The following is a 25,929-nucleotide window of genomic DNA, read 5'->3' on the forward strand; positions in this document are numbered from 1 at the left end:
GTTCCATAACAATTCTGAAATCCCACAGACCAAACGTTGTCAGGTCTCCCTGATCCAGGGGCAAACGATGTTTCTTGCTTAGGTCACAGTTCTACCTGCGAGTGGCTTCGTGGCCCATTTTAATCCCTTGTTCTTGGGTCTTCTCTCTGAGGTGGCCTTCTTTTCCCATAAGAAATGGCCCATGTTTGCAGCTGAGTAACTTTCTCAGCTTGCTTCCTGTTCACAGAAGTTAGAGAGGGGAGTCCAGAAGCCACTTTTCATTTTGGACTGTTTCAGTCTCTTTAAGTCCAACCTGGAGGTAATTTTGCTAGTAAAACTCTATTAAAACTGTTACAGGTTTCCTACGAATCTGTTAGTCCATGTCCCAAATGCAACATCAACCATTCTTTTTAAGACAGGCCCCTCTCGATTTTGAGTAGTGGGTTGGGCTACTGAGGACAAAGTTGAAAAGTTTTTAGAAGCTGTTCAGCTTAGCTGAGAGGGTTTCCCAAACGCCAACTTAAATATTTCACACATTTTAACAAAGGGTCTCACAGCCACATGCATAATTTGATCTCTACCCTGAGGCCATTTTTTTTCACCTTGAGAATATTCTGATAGTTGGAAAGACTGGATATGTGAAGCAGTTATTTTTGAACAAAGTTAAGTCCTGGCCTTTTTTTTTTTTTTGTATTTCTTCTTAATTCTGCTTGCAAATGGATGTTGTTTACTGAGTTCATATTTTTCTTTCTGTACCTTATCATATGCAGCTAAAATGAGCAAACTGATACTTCCAGCATTCTGTTGGAAATCTCTTTAGCCAGATCCACAAGTTCATTTGGTACATCCTCAGTCTTTCCACAGAGCATGGTGACTGTTTTGCTATCTTTTCCTTACTAAACAACATAAACTGCCGTCTTTTCCAGCCTTTCTTAACAATTTTCTTCATTGTTTTTCCAGCCTCCACCTTTCACCCAGGCCCAAAGCTAATAATGCCGTGTCTTATGTTTTGATACAATACCCCCAGTATGCGTACAATTTTAGGTACTACTCAGCATTTGCTGTGCAGCAGACTACCCCAAAACTTAGACGCTTAAAACAGTAATCATTTTATTTACCTCGTAATTCATTGGCTGGGATAACTGGTGTGGCTCTTTTGCTGTGGCTGGGGTTAGAGGTCAAGGAAGGCCTCACTCCCATGTCTGGCATTTGGTCTAAGGAGCCTGGGGTGGGCTGGCTCATCTCTGCTCCATGTGGTTTCTCATTCTTCAGTAATCTGAGCTTCTTCACATGAAAGTTTGAGAATTCCAAAGGGCAGCAGGAGAGGGTAAGCCTCAAAGCAGGCTTTTCACACTTCTCCAGCATCTTCTTGAATCTCTTTGCTAATGTACATTGGCCAAAGCGAGTCACATGGCCAAGCTCAGAGTCAAGGAGTAGACAGAGACAGCCCTACCTCTTAACAAGAGAAATAAGAGTAACACTATAAAGGAGTGTGCATAAAAGGATGGGAGAGATCTGTGGCTATTTTGCATTGTACCACAATGAAAGAAGATAAAAACATGATGTCATGGAAACCAATATGAATGACAGGATTATATTTATGTGCTCGTGTAAAATTGTATTTGCAGATTTGTGTATATATAAAACCATAATGAAAAAAACTATAATGACTTTATGGATTCATGTGAGAGAAATATTCAGCAGGAAACATATTCGATAGACACGATTATATTAAATTTAAAAAAATTCAATTCAATTATTCCTTCCATTGTGTAATGTTTTCTGCTACAAAAACACCCCACAGAACTGAGAGCAGGTCTACACATCAACATATTTTGTTGTCCTATCTTTCATTTTGTTGACATTTTAAATTGCTTAATATAATACAGTAAACATTACTGTCATTTATATAGTTTTGCACACTCCATGTATAACGAATTGGGTAATGGTGCCTTATAATACTTTCTACAGGAAGGTTTTTCCTAATGCATCAAGCTGATTTTCCAGTATGAATTCTATTATATTTTGTGAGTCTGGGCAAATATGGAAATTCCCCTTCATTCAGTGCATTCTTAGAGTAATTTTTCTCATCTCAGGTGAGAGAGCTTGATGAATGCTTTTTATTATGCAAGGTATTCATATAGGATCTTGGTTGAATTTTATAAAACACACTTAGACCTGAATGCTATGATAAAGGCTTTCTCATTTTCAAGAAACAGGGTTACTTTCATGTATGAATACTGCGATGCATACTCAGAACTGATTTCTGAGTGAAGCCCTTTCCACAGTCACTACATTTATAGGGTTTATCTCCAGTATGAATTGTCTGGTGTTTATTGAAATTTGATCTGTCAGTGAAGGCTTTCCCACATTCTGCACATATATATGGTTTCTCTCCTGTGTGAATTCGTTGATGTACTTTGAGATGTGGTTTCTTGGAGAAGGATTTCTCACAGTCAGAACATTTATAAGGCTTCTCTGTGGTATGAATTCTCTGATGTGTAATTAACTCTGACTTCTGGATGAAGGCCCTTCCACAATCAGCACAAACATAGGGTTTCTCTCCAGTATGAATTGTCTGGTGTTTATTGAAATTTGACCTGTCCGTGAAGGCCTTCCCACATTCAGCACATATATAAGACTTCTCTCCAGTATGAGATTTCTGGTGAGTATTGAGATTTGACCTATTGGTGAAGGCCTTCCCACAGTCAGTGCATATATAGGGTTTTTCTCCTGTGTGAATTCGCTTATGCATCTGGAGTTGTGATTTAGAAGGGAAAGACTTCCCACAGTCACTGCATTCATAAGGCTTCTCTCCAGTATGAATTCTTTGATGTGCAATCAAGTGTGCCTTTTGGATGAAGGCCTGCCCACATTCAGTACATACATAGGATCTCTCTCCTGTATGAATTCTCTGATGCATTCTGAGTGTTGATTTTTGGGTAAAGGCTTTCCCACACTCACTGCACTTGTGGTGTCTCTCTCCAGTATGAATTTTCTGATGTACATTGAGGGCTGAGTTCAGGGAGAAGCCTTTCCCACATTCACTGCACTCATAAAGTTTTTCTCCAGTATGGGTTGTCTGATGCCTCAGTAGAGATGACACTTGGAAAAATGATTTTCCACATTCACTGCATTTATAGGGTTTTTCTCTAGTATGCATTTTCTCATGCAAAATTAATTCTGAATTCTGGATGAACGCCTTCCCACATTCAGAACATATATAGAGCTTTTCGTCTCTATGAACTCTCAAATATATACTGAGTAGTGGCTTCTGTGTAAAAACATTTACACATTTGCTAAGCTCATGAGGTTTTTCCATAGAATGAATTCTCTGAGGTGGGAAGAGGTGTGACCTCTGGGTGAAGATCTTCCCAAATTCAGTACACATATTTGCTTTCTCCCCAACAGGAAATTTCAGATTGTGACTGAGTGCTTGTTTGAGGCTGAAGACTTTTCCATGCTGATTGCTGTCACAGAATTTCACTCCTGTATGCGTATTTTCATGGTTAGTATAAGAAGAGCTCTGGGTGAAAACCTGACCATGTCCAATAATCTTATCGAAGTTCTTTGCTGCACTGTTTTTACTATGAATATGTAAGTCTAAATTATGCTTTAAACTCTTTCCAAATGAGTCACGTTTATGAGGACTTTTCTGTGAAGGAATACGATTTGGGCCTGGATGAACAAATTTTCCACTGTCTTTATATTCATAATCCCACTCTGTATTCAATATTTTCTTATTGATGAAAGCAGCAGGATTCTGGTTTCCCTGATAGCTCTTTATCTGTTCAGCATCTTGCCACAGTTCTTCTAAAATGGAATACAATGAATCATCCCTTGTATCTTCACCCTCCATTTCACTATGAAATGAAACTTTTCCAGAAATTCTTTTTTGTGAGGTCTTAATCCCAAACTTCCCATCTAAAAAGAGAAAGAAAAAGTAAAATTGACACAAAGAATAGATAGCAGAAGATTAAAAGGTACACATAAGCTAATTCAAATGGAATACAGGGAAGCTAGTTACATTTGATGACGATGATGATGACAATGATGACAAAAAAATATATATATATATATATATAGCCCTTACTATGTGTCAATCTCTTGCATGACACTTACGATGTTCCAGGCATTGTTCTAAGAAACATATACATATGAACTCATTTAATCCTTTCAAAAGTCCTATATTTTCAATTATTATCCACGCCCATTGTAGATAAGGAAAGTGAAGTTCAGAATGATTGTCTATATATGTATGGATCCTTCCCTCCCTCCCTCCCTCCCTATCTATATCTATATCTGTATCTATACACATACACATATATAGTTATTCAGTATTGGAGATTGGAGTTTAACATAAGAATCTAGCTTTATTTTGATAAGTGATATCAAGTAGGGTGGACAAAAAATTAAACAGACAAGGGTTTTAAAGAGAAATATCTGTGGAGAGTCTAGGCTTGAAAGGGGTAACTCAGAGTCTAAGTCCTCATTAGCTTTCAATTTTAAAACCTCACTGATCTCGCTGCTTCTTGCTTATGAGCAACAATATCAAATTAATGATAAAAAAATTAAATTTACTAAGAGAATAGATCCTAAAAGTTCTCATCACAAGGAAAATTTTTTTTCTTTTTCTTTTGGAACTATAAGGTATGGATGTTAATGAAACTTATTGTGGCAATCATTTCACAACATATGTTAAGTCAAGCCATTATGTTGTACATCTTAAACTTATACAATGCTGCATGTCAATTATACCTCAGTAAAACTGAAAAAAATTTATTCATGCCTATGGGAAAAATACTGTGGTCAGAGCCATATTGACCTATACAAACAATAAATGGATGTCTATACTCCAGTTCTCCAACCAGGTGTAACTGTTTTCTTGGAACTAAAATTATATATACCTAACAAGAAGTACAAAATCAGAGAGATGACAAGCCATCTGTAGTAGATTGAAAGCTGTCCACTAGAACCTGTTTCGCCATTTTTTTTGCATTAAAAGAGTAGTAGCCAGGCACGTGGCTGCCCAGTCATATATTTCTGAGCCTCCTCTGAAAATTTGTGTGGCCATGTGACAATGTCCTCAACAGAATGTGAGAGAAAATGATGGGTGCCACTTTCAAACCAGAGCATTGAAACGGTGGGCATGTTTCCTCTATGCCCTCTCCCATCTCCTTGCTTACTAAAATCTGGACTTGGTAGCAACATAGATTCAAACATGCATATGCCACACAGAATCCAAGAGAGGGTGAAGTTGAGTAATGGAAGAAACCTGGATACACGAATAAGCATCAGCAACTAGGTTTTCCAATGGCCTGTGATATTAGAAACTTTATCTAAGACAGAAGTAAAATTCTGTATTTAAATCACTGTATTTTATTACTGTGAATTAGCTTAAATGCAATACACCATTCTTGCCCAGAGTGGGAATCACAGACGTTTTCCATTACCAGTACAGTGCATGAGACATATTACATTCTCGATAATAATTTTCAAATGGAAAAATTATACATTATCTTATCAGCAAGAGGTTTTAGATACTGAAAATGCTCTGAGGCATCAAATCCAGTTTTCCCATTAGTCAGTTTGATACTGTACTCTGACACGTGTCCCATACAAAACCTCATCCTCTTATACTTAAGTTGCGTTTCATTCTCATACATTTGGCTTTAATTTATTCTGAAGTTATTAAACCCTGGATTCCTAAGCTTGGTTTTGAAAGTGGCTTTGTGTTTCACTTTATTTAACACTTAAATATATATATAATATATGACTTAAAGATAAAACTTAACTTCTAAACCCCTGCTGTACTGGACAATATTTATATCACCAGCACGAATATTCATGGTAAGAAATCTGCTCCTGCAATAAAAAGCTTTTTTACACCTTTCCTGAGCCCACAGATTCTGTGAACAGTACATAAATGGAGAGTCATCAGTCTAGAAAGAGCTGTGCATGCAAGCTAGCATTCTCTTTGCCACTCCAAAAAAAAAAAAGTGCCTCACAGAAGTCCAATTTATTCCCAAATAAAGACACGTTCATATCCTCTTCTTCCATTCAGCCTGCTTAGCATCGTCTTTTGGGCCACTTAAAATGTATGTGTCCTTCATTAAGTGGTTTAATAGTCTTTTACTTTGTAATTTAACCTGATCATATTGCTAGTGAGACGTTTTCTGAACTTCAAAAGCAGACACCCTCTGTGCTATTCATTTTGCTCATCATTTTAACAGACTGCTATTATAATGGAAACAATGCACAGAGAGTAAATTTTTAAATATTTGATGCCATTGTCCTTACTTTCTAATTACAATCTATGTTCCACTGAACTTTTCTAAGCAGAATTTTTAAAAATCCTTCTGGAACAGAGCAAAATACTCAAATGTTTATCCCCTACAAATTTGATTAGTTAATACTGGTAAGTAGTTTCATCGTGCTTAGCATTTGAATAATAAAAATAAGATACAGGCTCTTATTTTCAGAGACTTTCAAAATTCCTAGAGGCAGAAGCATCTGAGGGATGGGGGAACAGAAATGGGGAATAGCAGTAACTCTGGAGTGGGTAAGGGCCATTTAATGGTCTGGATGATAACCTGAAATGAAACAAAATACAAGTGTCTATTGCCTAGATAGGCAGAGCACAAAATAATAAAGAGTCTACATGCAGAGACAAGCTTCATATTTGGTAGGCACTAAAGACAAGGTGAAAACTTGAGGAAAGCATGAATTAAGGAAAATATACAGATACAACTTTACCTGGAAATAAATGGTCATGTTGTACATGGCACTGAGAAGAGCTATTGGTCACATATGGAAGATATGCAAATCTACTTCATAAAATTAATGGCAAAGATAAATGCAGTGTCTCAGGTAATGAAGTCTATTAACAGCATTTAAGATGAACTAGAAACAAGAATGGAATCTGCAAATCCCACTATGAACAGGATAATCCAAGCATAAGAAAACATAGACCTGCTTTTGGGTGATGCTACTAGGAGTTAAGATGAGAGGATATCTAAACAGTATTCTTTTAGAAAGAAAAAAAGAGGAATTGCAGAGTAATTAGTAGGAGAAGATAACTAAGAGGGAAGAAACAAGAAACAGCAGAATCTGACAAAATTTGGAATGTTGAGGATTCCTGATTTGGGCAGTGATGATGCCAATTACTCACATACTAAGGATGAATAAAGCAGAATACTCTATGAGAACTGTCTAATATGTAGGTAAGCGTGTACTAAAGCTTAGTTATAATATAGCAAATAGTCAATATGGAAGTCATCAGAATACAAATAAAAAGCTTAACTGTTCATATTGGAAAACTCTTTTGAGTTAATTACTATAGAACAAATATACAGAAGACAGTAAACAACATCCATAGCCAGGAGCATCTCAGTGAGGAGGAAGAGTTTCAATGGAAAAGGAAATAAGTAAATTAGGTACAAATCAAGAAGAGAACAAATCGAATATGTGTATGTATATGTATGACTGAAACATTAGGTAATACATCAGAAATTGACACATTGTAACTGACTATACTTTGATTTAAAAAAAAAAAGAAGAGAAAAAACCTGCATGGTTAGAGAAGATAAAGTAACAGGAATAAGCAATTCACAGAAGAGGAAACCCAAATTGATAACAAATATTAAAAAGCCACTTTACATCGATTAGATTGGCCACAAAATGAGAAATCTGGATAATGCCAAGTGTTGACATAGATGTCGTGAATTTGGCACACTTGTGTACTGCACGTATACTCCAATGATCAAGCAGCACCATTCCCATATAAATATCCCCAAGGAATCATCTCACAGGCTCATAAGTGTATAAGAAATTCTTCATTTTTATTGAGGTATAGTTCCTACCCAGTAAAGTACAGATCCTAACTGTAGAATTCAATTAATTTTTTCATATTATAAAGCCATGTAACCACCACCTAAATGAAAATACAAAATATCTTAATTATCTCAGAAGGTTTCCTTTTGGTCCTTCCCAGTCAATTACTGTCTTCCAGAGGTAACCATCATTCTCAGCATAGATCACAAATAATTTATCACTATAGATTAGTATTGCTTGTCCTTGAACTTTATATAAATTGAACCATATAGCATGGACTCATCTATATGCCTGGCCTTTTTGCTCAACAATGTTTTTGAGGTTCATCCAAGTTCTTGTGTGTATCAGTAGCTCTTTGTTTTTCACTGCTGTGTAGTATCACATTATAAGAATATAGCCCAATATTCGTCCACTCTCCTGTTGATGGACATGTGGGGTGTTTCATGTTTTTGACAATTATACTAATGTTGATATGAACATTCCCGTACATTTTTTAGTGGACATTTGAGCTCATTTCTCTTAAATAAATGCCTAGGAGTGACGTTCCTGGGATACAGGATAGCCATATATTTAGCATCAGTTGGTACTGTTTCCCAAAGTGACTGAAAGAATTTACATTACTACCATCAATGTATGGGAATTCCACTTACTCCAAATAGTATTAACACTTGATATTGTCAAGCATTTTAATTTTACCCATTCTTCTGTATGTCTGCCTGTGTGTAGGGTTGTCTTATTATGGTTTTAATTTATATTTCCCCAATGAGTAATGATGTTCAGCATCTTTTCATATATATAAAGATCATCTGGATACCTCTTTTTATTTTATTTTATTTTTTTTGGATACCTCCTTTTAAAAAGTATCTGTTCATGTCTTTTATTCATTTTTTTTCTACTCGGTTGCCTGCCTTTTACTTTTTGATTCATAAGAGTTCTTAATATATTCTGCATGACTGGGACATTATGCTGTACATGAGAAATTGACACATTGTAACTGACTATACTTCAATAAAAAAGAAATCTTTATACATCCTGAATGCAAGTCATTTGTCCAATCTGTGTATTGCAAATATCTTCTCCAGTTTGTGGCTTGTCTGTTCACTTTCTTAATGATAACTTTTGAAGAAGAACTTTTCATTCTAACATAGCTCAATTTACTATCAAATAAGATGGACATTGTTTTTGTTTGTTTGTTTGTTTTTGTTCTTCAAAAGAACTTGTGTAATATTGGTATTACTCATTTAGATGACAGCAAGAATTCACCAGTGAAGAAAGGTTTCAAATCATAGGTTAATCTTCTTTAAGTGATAAAAAGACTACTAAATTTTTAATCTTTTTTTGTGACATTTCTTGCAATTTGTCTTTTTCTAGGACTGTCACCATTTCATTTCAGTTATCAAATTTGTTGCCATAAAGTTTCTTATAATATCTTCTTAATATCCTTTTAACAGCTGTAAGATTTGTAATGATGTTTCCTTTTGCATTCATGGCATTAATAATCTGTGTTTTCTCTTTTTCTTCATTAGTCTTATCAGAGATTTATGAATTGTATTAATCTTTTTGTAGAACCAATTTTTGGCCTTCTCAGTTTTCATTACTATATTTTGAGTTGCAAACTTAGATCACTAATTGTTAACCTTTCTAATTTTCTGGTAAATTACATATAAAGTATACATTTTTTTATTGAATTATAGCTGACATACAATATTGTATTAGTTTTAGGTACACAACATAGTGAGATTTGACATTTTTATACATTACAAAATGATAAGCCTAGTAACCATCTGTCACCATACAAAGTTATTACAATATTATTGACTATATTCCCCATGCTGTATATTTCACCCCCATGACTCATTTATTTTCTAGCTGGAAGTTTGTACCTCATAATCCTCTTCACCTATTTTGTCCATCCCTCACCCCTCTCAACTCCAGCAGCCACCAGTTTGTTCTCTGTACCCATGATTCTGTTTCTGTGGTTTTGTTTGTTCATTTGTTTTGGTTTTTAGATTCCGCATGTAAGTGAAATCATACAGTATTTGTCTTTTTCTTTATTTTTTGTGTATCTGTGATGGGTTTTTGGTTTGTGGTTACCATGAGGTTCACATATAACCTATGTACATAGCAATCTATTTTTAATTGATGGTTGCTTCAGTCTGAGCACATTCTAAAAGCACTACACTTCTCCCTGCAACATTTTACATCTTTTGGTGTATTGCTTAACTAATTATTTTAGATACAGATGATTTTACTACTTTTGTCTTTCGACCTTCATAATAGCTTTATAGGTGGTTTTACTATATGTTTGCCTTTATCTTTGAGATTTTTTTCTTTCACAATTTTCTTATTTCTAATTATGGCCCTTTCTCTTCTGTTTAAAGTCCTTTTAACATTTCTTGTAAGGCCAGTTTAGTGGCGATAAACTCCTTTAGCTTTTGCTTGCCTAGGAAACTGTTTCTCCTTCAATTCTGAATGATAACCTAACTGGGTAGAATATTCTTGTTGTAAGATTTTTTTCCTTTCAGCACTATGAATATATTGTGCCACTCCCTTCTGGCCTGTAGTTTCTGCTGAAAAATCAGCAATATCTTATGGGAGTTCCCTTGTATGTAACTAGTTGTTCTTCTCTTGCTGCTTTTAAGAGTCTCTTTTAACTTTTGACATCGGAATTATAATTTGTCTTGGTATGGGTCTCTTTGAGTTCATCTTGTTTGGGACTCTGTGCTTCCTGGACTCTGCTTCCTGGATAGATGTCTGCTTCCTTCCCCAGGTTAGGAAATTTTTGAGCCATTATTTCTTCAAATAAGTTTTCTGTCCCTTTCTCTCTCTCTTATCCTTCTGGGACTCCTATAATGTGACTGGTGTTCTCCCAGGGGTCTCTAAAACTATCCTCATTGTTTTGAATTATTTTTTCTTTCTGCTGTTGTGATTGGGTGATTTCCACTACCTTGTCTTCCAGATCACTGATTCATTCCTCTGCATCCTCTAATCTGTTGTTGATTTCCTCTAGTGCAGTTATTGTAGTCTTCAGTTCTGATTCTTTTTTATATTTTCTCTTTGTTGAAGTTCTCAGTGAATTCATCTTTTCTTCCCCAGAGATTGGTCAGCATCATGACTATTTGAATTCCTTATCTGGTAAAATTGCTTATCTCCATTTCATTTAGTTCTATTTCTGAGGCTTTGTCTTGTTCTTTTTGTTTGGAAAGTATTCCTTTGTCTCCCCATTTTATGTAACTCTCTGTTTGTTTCTATGTATTAATTAGATAGGTCAGCTACATCTCCCAGTCTTAAAAGGTGTCCTATGGGGCCCAGTGGTGCAAAACCCTCTTGTCACCAAAGCCAGGTACTCTAGGGGTATCCCCTACATGGGCTACATGGGCCCACCTGCTGTGGTTGGGCCACGATTGCTATGAGCACACTGGAGGATGGGCTGATCCCCTGGAGCATGAGCCACTTTGGAGGGGCACTGGGGCCAGCCGAGGCTGCCCAGTAGGTGGGGTAGGTTGGGTCCTCAGGGGAACATTGGGTGTGTGGTGTTAGCTAGGCTGATGGAGAGTGGAAGAGTGACAGAAACAGTACCTGCCAGCACTAGGCCAGCTAGGTGGAAGCAGAGTTAAAAAAAAATGGTGCCCACCAGCACTTCTGTTCCTGGAGAAAGTTCCTCCAGATCCTTGCCCCTCTGGCACATGCCCTAAAATTAGTCAATGAATCTTCTTCTCATATAAACCAGGCACTTTTCAAGCTGCTGCCTCTGCAGTGGGACTCAGAGCAAATAAGTCTGCGTGTGATCCTTTCAAGAGTGGAGTCTCAGTTTCTGATAGCTCTCCAGCTCTCTCAGATATAAGCCCCACTGAGGCTTACAAAGCTAGATGTTGTGTTGAAATTTTATCAATTTCAGAGAAAGAGGGCACATTACTGAAGATATAACAGACATTAAAATGATAATACAGGAATATTATAAAACAACTATATGACAAAAATTTACACCTTAGATAAAATGCACAAAGTCCTTGAAAGAACAACTTATCAAAACAAGAAAAAGGAAGTATGAATATCCTCACATTTATTAAAGAAATTGAATTTGAAATTAAAGATAGTCCCACAAAGAAAATTTCAGGTCCAGATGAGTTCACTGAAAAATGTTCTTATATTTAAGGAAAAATTATAAAATTTAAAACAGTCTTACAGATAACCACAAAACAGAGGCGTGAATATTGAAAAATTCAAGCAAATATAGCAATTTTCCACAAATTCTTTCAGAAGACAGAGCAGGCATATAATTTCCCAACTCATTTTATGAGGCTATCTTAACATGACAGTAAAATCAAAGACATTGTAAGTGAAGAAAATCCCCCCAAACTAAAGATTTATATCCTCATAGAGATAAAAATCCTTACCAAATACTAGCAAGGTGAATCAAGAAATGTATATTTTAAAAAAAGATAATACATCATGATCAAGTAAGGTTTATCCTGGGAATGCAAAGTTAGTTTAACATCTGAAAACCAGTGAAATTCACCATATTAGCAGAATAAAATGTTCATCTCAATAAATGCAAAAATGGATTTCTCTTGCTGCTTTTAGAATCATTTCTTTACCCTTAACCCTGGCCATCCTCTTTAGCAAATGGTGTTGGGAAAACTGGACAGCAGCATGTAAATCAATGAAGTTAGAATACTCCCTCACACCATACACAAAAATAAACTCAAAATGGATTGAAGACTTAAACATAAGACAGGACATCATAAATCTCCTAGAAGAAAACATAGGCAAAACATTATCTCACATACATCTCAGCAATGTTCTCCTAGGGCAGTCTAACCAGGCAATAGAAACAAAAGCAAAAATAAATAAATGGGACCTAATTAAACTTACACGCTTTTGCACAGCAAAGGAAACCAGAAGCAAAACAAAACAACAACCTACAGAATGGGAGAAAATATTTGCAAAAGATGAGACTGACAAGGGCTTAATCTCCAGAATATATAAACAGCTCATATAACTTAATAGCAAAAAAACCAAACAACCCAATCCAAAAATAAGCAGAAGAACTAAACAAGCAATTTTCCAAAGAAAACATACAAATGACCAATAGGCACATGAAAAAAAGTTCAATATCACTAATTATCAGAGAAATGAAATCAAAACTACAATGTGGTATCACCTCACACCAGTCAGAATGGCCATTATTCAAAAGTCCACAAATGATAAATGCTAGAGAGGGTGTGGAGAAAAGGGAACCCTCCCTCCTACACTGTTGGTGGGAATGTAGTTTGGTGCAGCCATTGTGGAAAACAGTATGGAGATTCCTCCAAAGACTAAAAATAGACTTACCATATGACCCAGCAATCCCACTTCTGGGCATATATCCAGAAGGAACCCTAATTCAAAAAGACACCTGCACCCCAATGTTCATAGCAGCACTATTTACAATAGCCAAGACATGGAAACAGCCTAAATGTCCATCGACAGATGACTGGATAAAGAAGATGTGGTATATTTATACAAAGGAATACTATTCAGCCATAAAAATGACAACATAATGCCATTTGCAGCAACATGGATGTCCCTGGAGAATGTCATTCTAAGTGAAGTAAGCCAGAAAGAGAGAAAAATACCATATGAGATCACTCATATGTGGAATCTCAAAAAGAGAAGACAAATGAACTTAAATGTAAAACAGAAACAGACTCACAGACATAGAATACAAACCTGTGGTTGCCGGGGGGAGAGGGGTGGGAAGGGATAGACTAGGAGTTCGAGATTTGTAGATACTGACAGGTATATATAGAATAGATAAACAAGTTTAAACTATATAGCACAGGGAAATATATTCAAGATCTTGTAGTAGCTCATGGTGAAAAAGAATATGAAAATGAATATATGTATATTTATGTATGACTGAAGCATTGTGCTGTACACTGGAAATTGACACAACACTGTAAATTGAGTATAAGTCAATTTAAAAATAAATAAATAAATGGAAAATCCAATATCCATTCATGTTAAAGACTCATCAAATAAAAAGAAATTACCACAATTTGAAAAAGAGCATCTAAGGAAAACCACAACTAATACACTTAATGCTGAAAGACTGAAAGCCTTTGCCCTCATATTGGGAACAAGATAAAATAAAAATGAAGGGCATGCACACTAAAAAAGAAATGACAAAAATACGTGATAATTGATATAGAAAATTTTAAGGAATTTACAAAAAGTTCACTGGAATTGATAGGTGAATTTAGCATGGTCTCAGAATACAGGGTAAATGTACAAGGACCAACTGTAATATGGAGAAGTAAGCTCCTAAAAGAAAATCCTTCTACAGACAGTAACTATAGTCTCTAGAAAAACAAAACAAAATGAAACCAAACCAAACCAAACCAAAACATGTATTGAAAGAGTGAATAACAGCAAGCAGATTTTGGAGAGAAGTCAGAAGTTAGAAGTCTGAACAGAAATCTGAGTTGCTATCTATCTTAGGTGAGACAGCATCTCCAGTTTGAGTCTAACCTAGTTAACTGCCTACTATGACAAAAACAAAGAACAATATAGCAGAATACCATAACATAACACTGATAATGTTCAGGATACAATCCAAAATTACTCAGTACATGATGACCCAGAAAAATGCTCTTTTGGTCATTTGCCAGCATCTTCAGTAGTTCTTAAAATATATTTTCCAGAATTAACAGTTTTGATCTGTTAGATGGGTTAGTCCAATAGAAACAATTCAGTCATACTAGAACTCATGTTAATTTCTGTATATGCGTGTGAGATATGGGTCAAGGTTGTTTTTTTTTTTCCCTCCACTTGATACTGATATCCATTTGTTCAAGCGCAATTTGTTCAAAAGACTTTCCTTTCTCCCAGTGAACTGTATTTGTACCTTTCTCAAAACTCAGTTGTCCACATATGTGTGGGTCTATTTCGGGCCTCTCTTTTCTTCTATTTATACATCTTGTTTCTCCTTACATCAATACTACACTGTCTGGATTACTATAGCTTTATAGTAAGTCTTAACATTAGGTAATATAAATCTTTCACACTTTTTCTTCTTTCTCAAGATTGTGTTGGCTATTCTAGGTCCTTTGCATATTCATATAAACTTTAAAATCTTGTTGTCAGTTTTTACCCCCTATAATTACAAATAACTGATTGAACAAGTTGAATACAGTTCAGTAAAGCAACAGATCTCAAAAACACACAACCAACTTGATTATATATATATATATATATATATGCACATATATATATAATCTGTTATATATATATACATATATATATATATATATAATCTGTACACAATACCCATCAACAGCTGAATATACATTCTTTTCTCATATCATAATAGAATTATATTAGATAACATAAAGGAAATAGACAAATTCCTTTAAAAATACAATTTACTACACCTCACAAAAGATAAAACAGGAAATCTGAACAGCCCTATGTCTATTAAAGAAATTGAATTTGTTATTAAAACTTATCCACTAAGAAAAGTTAAGGCCCAATGGTTTCACTGGAACATTCCATGAAACAGTAAAAGACAAAAACAAAAACAACGAAGCAAACAAACAAAATTTACACAAACTATTTCAGATAATAGAGCAGGGAACACTTCACAACTCATTTTCTGTGGCCAGCAAAATCCTAATACCAAAACCTGACAAAGAAATTGCAGAAAGAAAGAAAGAAAGAAAGGAAGGAAGGAAGGAAGGAAGGAAGGAAGGAAGGAAGGAAGGAAGGAAGGAAGGAAGGAAGGAAGAAAGAAAGAAAGAAAGAAAGAAAGAAAGAAAGAAAGAAAGAAAGAAAGAAAGAAAGAAAGAAGGAAAGGAAGAAAGGAAGAAAGAAAGAAAGAAAACTACAAACCAATATCATTCATGAAAAATACAAATTTTAAAGAAATATATCAGTAAATAGAATCCAACAATATATAAGTGCAATAAGTCACAATCAACTAATATTTCTCTCAAAAATGCAAGGTAAAGTTAATATTTGAAAGTCAATAAATAAATTTACATATTAAAAAAATAAAATCAGTAACTCATAAGATCACTCTAATAAGATGAAGAGAAAGCATTTGACAAAATTCAATATGCAACCATGATAAGAAAAAACCTTTTCAATAAGCTAGAATTAGAAAAGAAGGCACATAACCTGATAAAGGGCAGCCTCAAAAAACCTAAAGCTAACATCATACTTAATGGTATGAATTTTTTGCCCCAAATAACAGGAACAAGGCAAGCTTGCCCATGCTCATCATTTCTATTCAACATTGAACTGAAGGTCTCAGACAATGAAATAAGGAAAGGGAAATAAATTAAAAGCATGGGACTGGAAAGGAAGAAGTGAAAGTGTCCTTAAAACAATTTAGAAATGCCTCAGGATACAAAGTCAATGTAAAAAAATAAATCACTAGCAATTTATGCTAGCAATAAGCAATCCAAAAATAAAATTTTTAATAATGCCATTTACAATAGTATCAAAAAGCATTGAATACTTACAGATAAATTTAATTAAGGATGCATAAAACTTCTATACTGAGAACTATAAAACATTGCTGAAAGTAATCAAAGATCTAAATAGATGCAGAAAATTGCCACATTCATTGATTAGAAGGCTCAATATTATTAAGATGTCAGCTCTTCTAAAACTGACCTACAGAGTTAATTCCAAACAAAATCCCAGTAGGCTTTTTCAAAAAAATTACAAACTGATTATAAAATTTATATAGAAATGCAAATGACCTAGAACAGCCAGAGTAATTTTTTAAAAAGCCAAGTTGGAGAATTTATCCTACTTGATTGCAAGACTCACTATAAAAGCTAATTACAACCAATACCAGAGAAATACAAAAATCCGTAAGAGAATACTATGAACAACTATATGGAAACAAATTAGACAACCTAGAAGAAATGGACAAGTTTCTGGAAACATACAGTCCACCAAGACTGAATCAAGAAGAAACAGACCACTTGAACAGACCGATCACTAGAAATGAAATAGAATTAGCAATTAAAAAAACCTCCCTACAAACAAAAGTCCAGGACCAGATGGCTTCACCAGGGAATTCTACCAAACATACATAGAAGAACTCATACCGGTCCTTCTCAAATTCTTCCAAAAGATTGAAAAGGAGAGAGTACTCCTAAACTCAATCTATGAAGCCACCATCATTCTGATACTAAAACCAGACAAAGACACTACCAAAAAAGAAAATTACAGGCAATGTCACTGATGAACATAGGTACAAAAATCCTCAACAAAATATTAGCAAACAGAATCCAACAGCACATAAAAAAGATCATACACCATGATCAAGTTTGATTCATCCCAGGGACACAAGGATGGTTCAAAATATGCAAATCAATCAACATAATACACCACATCAACAAAAGAAAGGACAAAAATCACATGATCAATAAATCTCAGCAATGTTCTCCTAGGGCACTCTATCCAAGCAATAGAAATAAAAGCAAAAATAAACAAATGGGACCTAATTAAACTTATAATAGCATAGCAAAGGAAAGCAAAAGCAAACCAAAAAGATAATCTATGGAATGGGAGAAAATATTTCCAAAAGATGAGACTGACAAGGGTTTAATCTCCAGAATATATAAACAGCTCATACAACTTAATAGCAAAAAAACCCAAACAACCCAATCCAAAAATGGGCAGAAGACCTAAACAAGCAATTCTCCAATGAAGACATATGAATGGCCAATAGCACATGAAAAAATGCTCAATATCACTAATTATCAGAGAAATGCAAATCAAAACTACAATGAGGTATCACCTCACACCAGCCAGAATGTCCATCATTCAAAAGTCCACAAATGACAAGTGCTGGAGAGGCTGTGGAGAAAAGGGAACCCTCCTACACTGTTGGTGGGAATGTAGTTTGGTGCAGCCATTATGGAAAACAGTATGGAGATTTCTCAAAAGACTAAAAATAGACTTACCATATGACCCAGCAATCCTACTCCTGGGCATATATCCAGAGGGAAACTTAATTTAAAAAGACACATGCACCCTAATGTTCATAGCAGCACTATTTACAATAGCCAAGACATGGAAACAAGCTAAATGTCCATCAACAGATGACTGGATAAAGAAGATGTGGTATATTTATACAATGGATTACTACTCAGCCATAAAAAACGGATAAAATAATGCCATTTGCAGCAACATGGGTGGACCTAGAGATCATTATTCTAAGTGAAATAAGCCAAAAAGAGAAAGAAAAATACTGTATGATGTCACTTATATGTGGAATCTAAAAAAAAAGAGAGAAAAAAGGACATTATGAACTCATCTACAAAACAGAAACAGACTCATAGATATAGTAAACAATCTTATGGTTACCAGGGAAAGGGGGTGGGAAGGGATAAATTTGGGAGTTTGAGATTTACAAATGTTAGCCACTATATATAAAAATAAATTTCAAAAGTTTCTTCTGTATAGAACAGGGAACTATGTTCAATATCTTGTAATATCCTTTAATGGAAAAAATATGAAAAGGAATATACGTATGTATATGTGTGACTGGGACATTGTGCTGTACACAAGAAATTGACACATTGTAACTGACTGTACTTCAATAAAAATTTTTAAAAAACAACATAAAATGACTCATTATAAAAGCTACAGTAATAAAAGTATGAATTTGCCAAAAGGACAGTGTGTTAACTATATTTTCTTATTTTGTGTGTTCTTGATGCTCTGGCATTTGGTACCTTGCTGAGCCCCTCCCAGGGCTAGTTATTCCTAGAGACAGCAAATGACTTCCCTGTAAGCATACCTTTCATGTGTAAACCAACCAATCCAGAGCCCATATCGACCAAATATCTTCTTTATCAAGATCTCACAGGCTGAGCCATGATGCCCCTGCCGTAATCACCTCAGGGCTGGGTACCAGACAAATAAGGACAGTCCCTATACCCTGGAGCCTGCTGAAATTACTCAACCTAGCTAATTCTAAATCTTCCTTGCCTGCTTCCTCTGCCTTACCCATTCTTCCCCATGAAAATCACAATAAAGGCTCTTGCATGCTCTCCCCTCACAACTTCTACTTCTTGGTTGACCCTGGTGCTTCTTATTGTGGCCCTGCATGATGTGGCATGCCTCCTCCTCTTGGAAACTGTAAGTTACAAACTATTTTTAATAACTGTTGTATCTGGATCTATTGGCCTCACCATACCTGAATAATAATAAAACCTTCACTTTAAAATGGAAAGACATATAGATCAATTGAACAAATAGGGAGTCCAGAAGTAGGTTCACATATATAAAACTGACTGATTTTGATAAATGTGCCTAGGAAATTCAGTGGGAAAAAGAAAGCCTCTTCAACAAATGGTTCTGGAACAACTAGATATTGTATTGATAAAAATGAACATCAATCCTTACATTAAACACACAAAATAGATCACAGACCTAAACTGAAAAAGCTACAGTAACAAAACTAATAGAATAAAATATGAGAAAAATCTTTGTGACCTGTAGAAAGCAGATTTCTTAAACAGATCACAAAAGTACTAAAATGTTTTAAAAGATGATAAATTAGACTTCATCAAAATTAAAATGTTTGCCCTTTGATAGGCACCAGAAAGAAAATAAAATTGTAAGGCACAGATTGGAACAAAATATTGGCAGTATGTATATATGGCACAGGGGTTGTATCCAGCAAATATAAACAACTCTTAAAACTCAATAATAAGAAGATAAACAACTCAATAAAAATGGGAATGATACCTAAAGAGACACTTCACAAAAAAATGTACAAATGGTCAATAAGCACATGAAAAGATCCTCAACATCATTACTTATGAGAGGAATGCAACTTAGAACAATGAGATATTATTATACATCCACTATAAAAGCGAAGATTAAAAAGAATGATGATAGCAAGTGTTGGTGAGGATCTGGAGCAACAGAAATACTTATGTATTGCTGTTGGAAATGAAAAATGATATGGCCACTTTGGAAGACAGTTTAGCAATTTCTTATAAAGGTAAGCAAATGCTTATTATATTATACCAGCAACTCCATTCCTAGATATTTACCCAAGAGAAATATGTTCACACAAAGACATATCAAAATGTTCACTCCAGCTTTATTCATAATGATCAAATAATGACCATTTATAATCAATAGGTATATAGATTAACAAGTTACTCATACAATGGAATAGTATTCAGTATTTTAAAGGAACAAACAAGTGATATGTGCAATAACATGGGTGAATTGTAAAATCATTATGCTGAACAAATGAAGCCAGACCAAAAAGGGTACATATGGTGTGATTCCATTTATATGAAACCCTAATAAAGACAAATTAACCTATAATGACAAAAAAAACATGTCAATGGTTGCCTGGGGCCGAAGTGGTGGTAGTTATTAACTAACTACAAGGGGCATAAAGGTACATTTTTGTTTGATGGAATGTAATATATCATGATTGGTGTGGTGTTTATACCAGTGTGTGTACCTCTGTCAAAGCTCACCAAACTGCATACTCAAAATGGATATATTTTATGGTATGTAACTTATATCATAATAAAATTGATTTTAAAAGAAAAATACTAGGTGACGGTGATCATAAAGTCAGAAGATGGAAGAGAGGCATGGGGATAAGGGAGGTGGAGAGAAGTGAGGAACCTGAAGGCAATACCTACAAAGAGAAGAGGAGGTGAGGCTGGTTGTAGATGACAGTTTATTGGTATCTTAGAGTGAAAAGATGAAAATGAGAGGGAGAAGAAGGTGAAATGGCACCAGGGAGAACAGGAATGAGGCAACCAACTGATCTTCAGAGAAGGCAAATCAATTAAAACCTGAACGTGTATGTTAAGAATCTAAGGCCATGGAAGTGGGGTTTCAGTACTAAAGCATAAAAATGTGATGGAAGGAGAGAATATCCAAGAAAGCCAGATCCATAGTGAGGAAGCTTGACATATGCTTCAAAGTATAGGTATTGCAGCAATTCTCCTGGAGGAGAGCCAAGCAAAGTAGACAGTTGATAACAGTATACGAATAAAGGGAGAGAGCAATTTGGTACCAGAGAGGCCAGTGTTATCTATTCTCAAGCAGTTTCTAAAGTTTTGAACCTTCAAGAAGGGTAGCAGTCATAGCACTTTAAAGGCATCAACCTCAAGTATTTCCATGTTTCCCTTCTGCCTGGATCATGTGCACTCACCTGAGCAGCTCTGATGTGGGGTTTCTCCCTCCGACATCCATGGCTCCTCTCCTTGCTCCAACCTGAAGATGACCTCTGGTTTGGGAACTTCATACCCTGTTAACAGAACAGGAGAGAAAATGGGGTCCAGCTCATGGCTTTCCATTTGTTCTTTGGAAAAAGTGGCCACATTTCATTGGGGAAAAAGTAATCATCACAAAGGTGAAAAGGGACTGAAGAATCTCAGGCCAACAAAGGACAGCACCATCACTCACTTAAGAGGTCCCAGGGCACTCGGCAGCTGAGGATGGAAACAGCATGGCTGAGGTTTTGTGTTAGTTTCTGAGGGATGCTATAACAAGTAACCAAAAACTGGGTGGCTGAAAACAACATAAATGTATTGTCTCACATTTCTGGAGGCTAGAAATCTGAAATCAAGGTGTTAGCAGGTGTCATGCTCTCTCTGGTAGATATAGGGGAGAATCCTTCCTTTCATCTTCTAGATTCTGGTGTTTTCCAGAAATCTTTGGTGTTCCTTGGCTTGTAAATGTATTACTCTAATCACGTGGCCAACCTCTACCTGTGTGTTTTCACATAATTTTCCCTCTACATATGCCTGTTTCTGTGCCCAATTTCCCTTTTCTATATAAGGACACCACTCAGATTGAGGCCCGCCTCAATGATCTCATTTTAAGTTGATTCCCTTTGTAAAGATACTATTTTCAAATAAGGTCATATTCTAAGGTACTAGGGGTTAAAATTTCCACGTATCTTTTTTTTTTCAGGGGACACAATTCAACCCATAAGAGCCTTCCCTCTGACCCCCAAATTCATGTCCTTCCATGTGCACTAACATGGGAAAATACACTAGCTCCATCCCAATATCCCCCAAAGTCTTAATCATCCCAGCACCAACTCTTAAGTCTAAAATCTCATCTTAACATCAACTCAAAATCTCAAGTCTCATCATCTAAATCATCCAAATCAGTTATGGGAGAGACTTCAGTATGAGTCAGTCTGAGACAAAAGTCCTCTCCATGAAAACCTGGGAAAGCAGACAAGTAACCTGCTTCTAAAATACAATGGTGGGCCAGACATAGGATAGATATCCCCATTCTAAAAGGGAGAAATAAGAATTTTAAAGGGGATGGCAGGTCCCAAGCAAGTCTAAAACCTAGCAGGGCAAATTCCACTGGATTTTAAGGCTTGACAACAACTCATTGGTTCAATGCTCTGCCCTCCAAGCCCACCAGGGTGGCAGCCCCACCCCCTCTGCCCTGGACCAGAAGTGGCACCACTCACTGTCACCTCAAGTGACCCATTAGCAAAAATTTTGCTTCCTGTTCCAGCAACCTCATGCTCTGTTGTTCTAGATGTCTTAGTTCCAAAGGGAGGAATGCTTCCACCAAGAAACAGGACAATGACTCCACTGAATTGGAAGTTAAGTCTGCCACCCGGACATCTTGGTCTTTTCATGCCTTTGAATCAACAGGCAAAGAAGGGAGTTACTGTGCTGGCTGGGGTGATGGATCCTGACTACCAAGGGGAGACAACTGCTGTACAGACCCTCACAACGGAGGTGAGGAAGCGTATATATCTAGAATACAGGAGACCCCTTAAGGCATACTGCCATGCCCTGTGATTAAAGTCAATTGAAAACTACGACCACCCAATTTGGGCAGGACTACTAATGGCCTGGACCCTTCAGGAATAAAGTTTTGCGTCATCCTTCCAGATAAAGAACCATGATCAGCTGAGGTGTGTGCTAAGGGCAAAGAGAATAAGGATTGGGTAGTGGAAGAAAGAATTCAGCCTCGGGACTGCAACACAGACATCCGCCTAGTTTGCAGTCAGTGGCCTGCCCTGTGGGTTTCAGACTCAAAACTGCAACATGATCTCACATTAATTTCTAGTCTACTGGCTTGCTGTTCAGATTTGCCACAACTGAGTAAAGCCAGTTCCTTAAAATAAATCTCTTCTCCTTACTTTGTATTTATATACACACACACGGACACGCACGCACACACACGTGCTCTTATACTCTATGTATATATACCCATATCCTATTGGTTTCATTTCTCTGAAGGACCATAATACAGAGTGGGGAGGGGACAGCTCAGTGGTAGAGCACCTGCTTAGCATGCACGACGTCCTGGGTTCAATCCCCAGTGCCTCCATTAAGACAAAAAGAAATAAACAAACATAATTACCATAATACAGAGTTTGGTACTGGGAGTGGCTCTAGAGGAACAGAATCTTCAGGATGAGTTTTTTTTAATTTATTTTTTTTTAATTGAGGTATAGTCAGTTACAATGTGTCAATTTCTGGTATATAGCATAATGTTTCAGTCATACATATGTATATACGTATATTCATTTTCATATTCTTTTTCATTAAAGGTCACTACAGGATATTGAATATAGTTCCCTTGCTATACAGAAGAAATTATGGTTTTTATCCATTTTCATATATAGTGTTAATATTTGCAAATCTAGAACTCCCAATTTATCCCTTCCCATCCCCTTTCCCCCAGTAACCATAAGATTGTTTACTATGTCTGTGAGTCTGTTTCTGTTTTGTAGATGAGTTCATTAGTGTCTTCGTTTTTCTTTTTTTTCAGTTCCACATAGGATGAGGGTTTTTTTGTTTGTTTGTTTATTGGTGTGGGGAAGTAATTAGGTTTATTTATTTATTTATTTATTTATTCTCGGGGGAGGTACTAGGGATTGAACCCAGGACCTCATGCATGCTAACCATGCACTCTACCACTTGAGCTATGCCCTCCCCACTTATTTTTTTTTTTTGAGTTGTTGATAGAATTTCTGGAATTGCTTCCTTATTCTGATTAGATTCAAAGGTATTAATGATTCTCTATCTATTAGTAAAGAGAGCACTAATAGTCCCTGGTATGATATGGCGATAGAAATATGCAAAACATCAACACTAGATACTCCTAAATCAAATGCTTGTAAGAGGTAAGGTCTGGATGACCTGGTATTTGATAACTGAGGCATTTCTGTCAAACTTACGAGTATAATCAGGTTGCCTGGGTGCTCCTAATTGAGTTGGACAAAGTGAGGCAAGAAAAGGATGAGCTCAGGGATTTGATTTCCCAGCTCAAGCACCGCATCAATGACCTGAACATTTCTATGTCTATGTTTATGTCCTGAAAGGAACCCTTAGCTCCTGTAGCCGCTGAGCTAAGGTTGCTGAAGACCAAACCCAGAGTCTCATTCTTTGAGTGGCTACATCACCATACAAACTGAATTCCCAACCTCACAGGGTGTCTGCTGTTAAAGGAGGGCATTGGTTAGGAAGGAATGGGATTCCAAAATGTAGAATGGGGACAGGTGAGGATCCTGAACCTCTTAAAACTCTGATGGGTCTTTGCCAGGAGAAGCCACCCTTCCACCCTCGATGGAGAAGATAAACCCTACTCTGCCTGAGGAGCAATGGCCTCCCCAGAGGTACTTGCCTTTGTCTTGTAATGCGCTACTGATTCCCCTCAGGACTTACGCCCACCACCTTTCTTTGCTTCCAGACCTATACCTGGACTCAAGTCTCACCAAGGCCCAAAGGGTGAGGTCCAGAGTGTGACCCCTGAGGAGGTGTGATTCCAGAAGAACTGCATCATTTGACCAATTTATACAGGCATGAATCTGGGAACTGTGGGTGGAAATGGACATTAAGAGTGTGGGATAATGGAAAGAACGTAAAGTTAGATCAGGCCAAATTTATTTATCTCTGGACACTAAGCAGACTCTGAATTTTACTGTTGGCACCAGAGGGGTTAGAGAGGGCTCCAACAATTTGTTTGGCTGCTTGGCTGAAACATGGACCAAAACACGGCCTGCATGGAATTCAGTGGAAATGCCAGAACTGGGGCAGTGTACTCCCAAAGGCAGAGGGAGACGGGAATATTGGGAGTGGATGCATCATATAAGACCGGCTCACCCACACGGGGAGGGTCCAGGGACACGTCTGTCATGACGACTGTGACAAATACATTTGTGAGGGGGCTGCCAGTAATCCGTGATTGCCCGTCTCTGTAGGTCAGAAGTTTCTTTGGGAAACTGAACTGGGAAACCAAAATGCAATGGGAGAAATTGGACCCTGGAGTAACGGGGGCCAAAGGGAGGCATTTAGTTGCGAAATGCAATGTGGATGCAGTTCCCATAATGGCTAGCAGGGTCAAAGCAGTAATCAGAATAGTCCGAGTTACAGAGATCTAGGGGGTTGGCCAGTTGATCATGATGTCCCTGGAAAAGAAACAGATGGGCCAGCTACTAAATTCTGACTTGAGCTGTATAAGGAGACATGTTCTAAGTCAAGGGAACACAAGTCTTTTGTTGAGACATCAAAATGCAGAGTCCTGGTTCCTCAATCAATTCCCACACTTGAGCCAGTTTATACACCCAGAACTTTTTGAATGAAGGAAGTAAGTGGGGGGGTCCTTCCTCTAGTGGGGAAGGACCCCACAACACTGCCAAAAATTTATACTGCTAACCTTTCTCCCAGTCTTCCCTAAAGGGACCTACAGCCCTTTATCAGTGACTGTACCCTAGGGAAAAAGAAATTGCGAGGCTTTTCAGAGATGACTAGACACTGGCTCTAAATTGACATTAATTCCAAAGGACCCAAAATGTCACCATGGCCCACCAGACAGAGTAAGGGCTTATAAAAGTGAAGTGGTCAGTGGAGTTTTAGCTCAAGTCCATCACACACAGTGGGCTCAGTGGGTTCCCAAACCCATCTTGTGATTATTTGCCTGGTTCAAGAATGCATCATGGGAATACATATACTCAACAACTGGCAGAATCCCCACGCTGGTTTCCTGACCTATGGAGCAAGAGTGGGAAATACCAAGTGGAAGCCACTAGAACTGCTTCTATCGAACTCTAATTCAAAAAGAGACATGCACCCCAATGTTCACAGCAGC

The 25,929-nt window shown here is 36.8% G+C and overlaps 1 protein-coding gene across 1 annotated transcript in view; it reads right to left on the reverse strand.

Annotated features, from left to right (window-relative positions):
* Positions 1-671: 671 nt before the first annotated feature.
* ZNF81 (zinc finger protein 81) overlaps positions 672-25,929 on the reverse strand; it is a 63,589-nt gene continuing 38,331 nt past the window's right edge. Inside the window, exons 4-5 of the mRNA XM_010996294.3 lie at positions 21,011-21,106; positions 672-3,903 (exon numbers count right to left, since the gene is read on the reverse strand). Coding sequence (XP_010994596.3) covers positions 2,207-3,903; positions 21,011-21,106 — 1,793 coding nt within the window. The 3' untranslated portion in view covers positions 672-2,206. The remainder of the gene's footprint in view (positions 3,904-21,010; positions 21,107-25,929) is intronic.

Source organism: Camelus dromedarius, chromosome X, assembly GCF_036321535.1.
Source record: "Camelus dromedarius isolate mCamDro1 chromosome X, mCamDro1.pat, whole genome shotgun sequence".
Lineage (NCBI taxonomy): Eukaryota > Metazoa > Chordata > Mammalia > Artiodactyla > Camelidae > Camelus > Camelus dromedarius.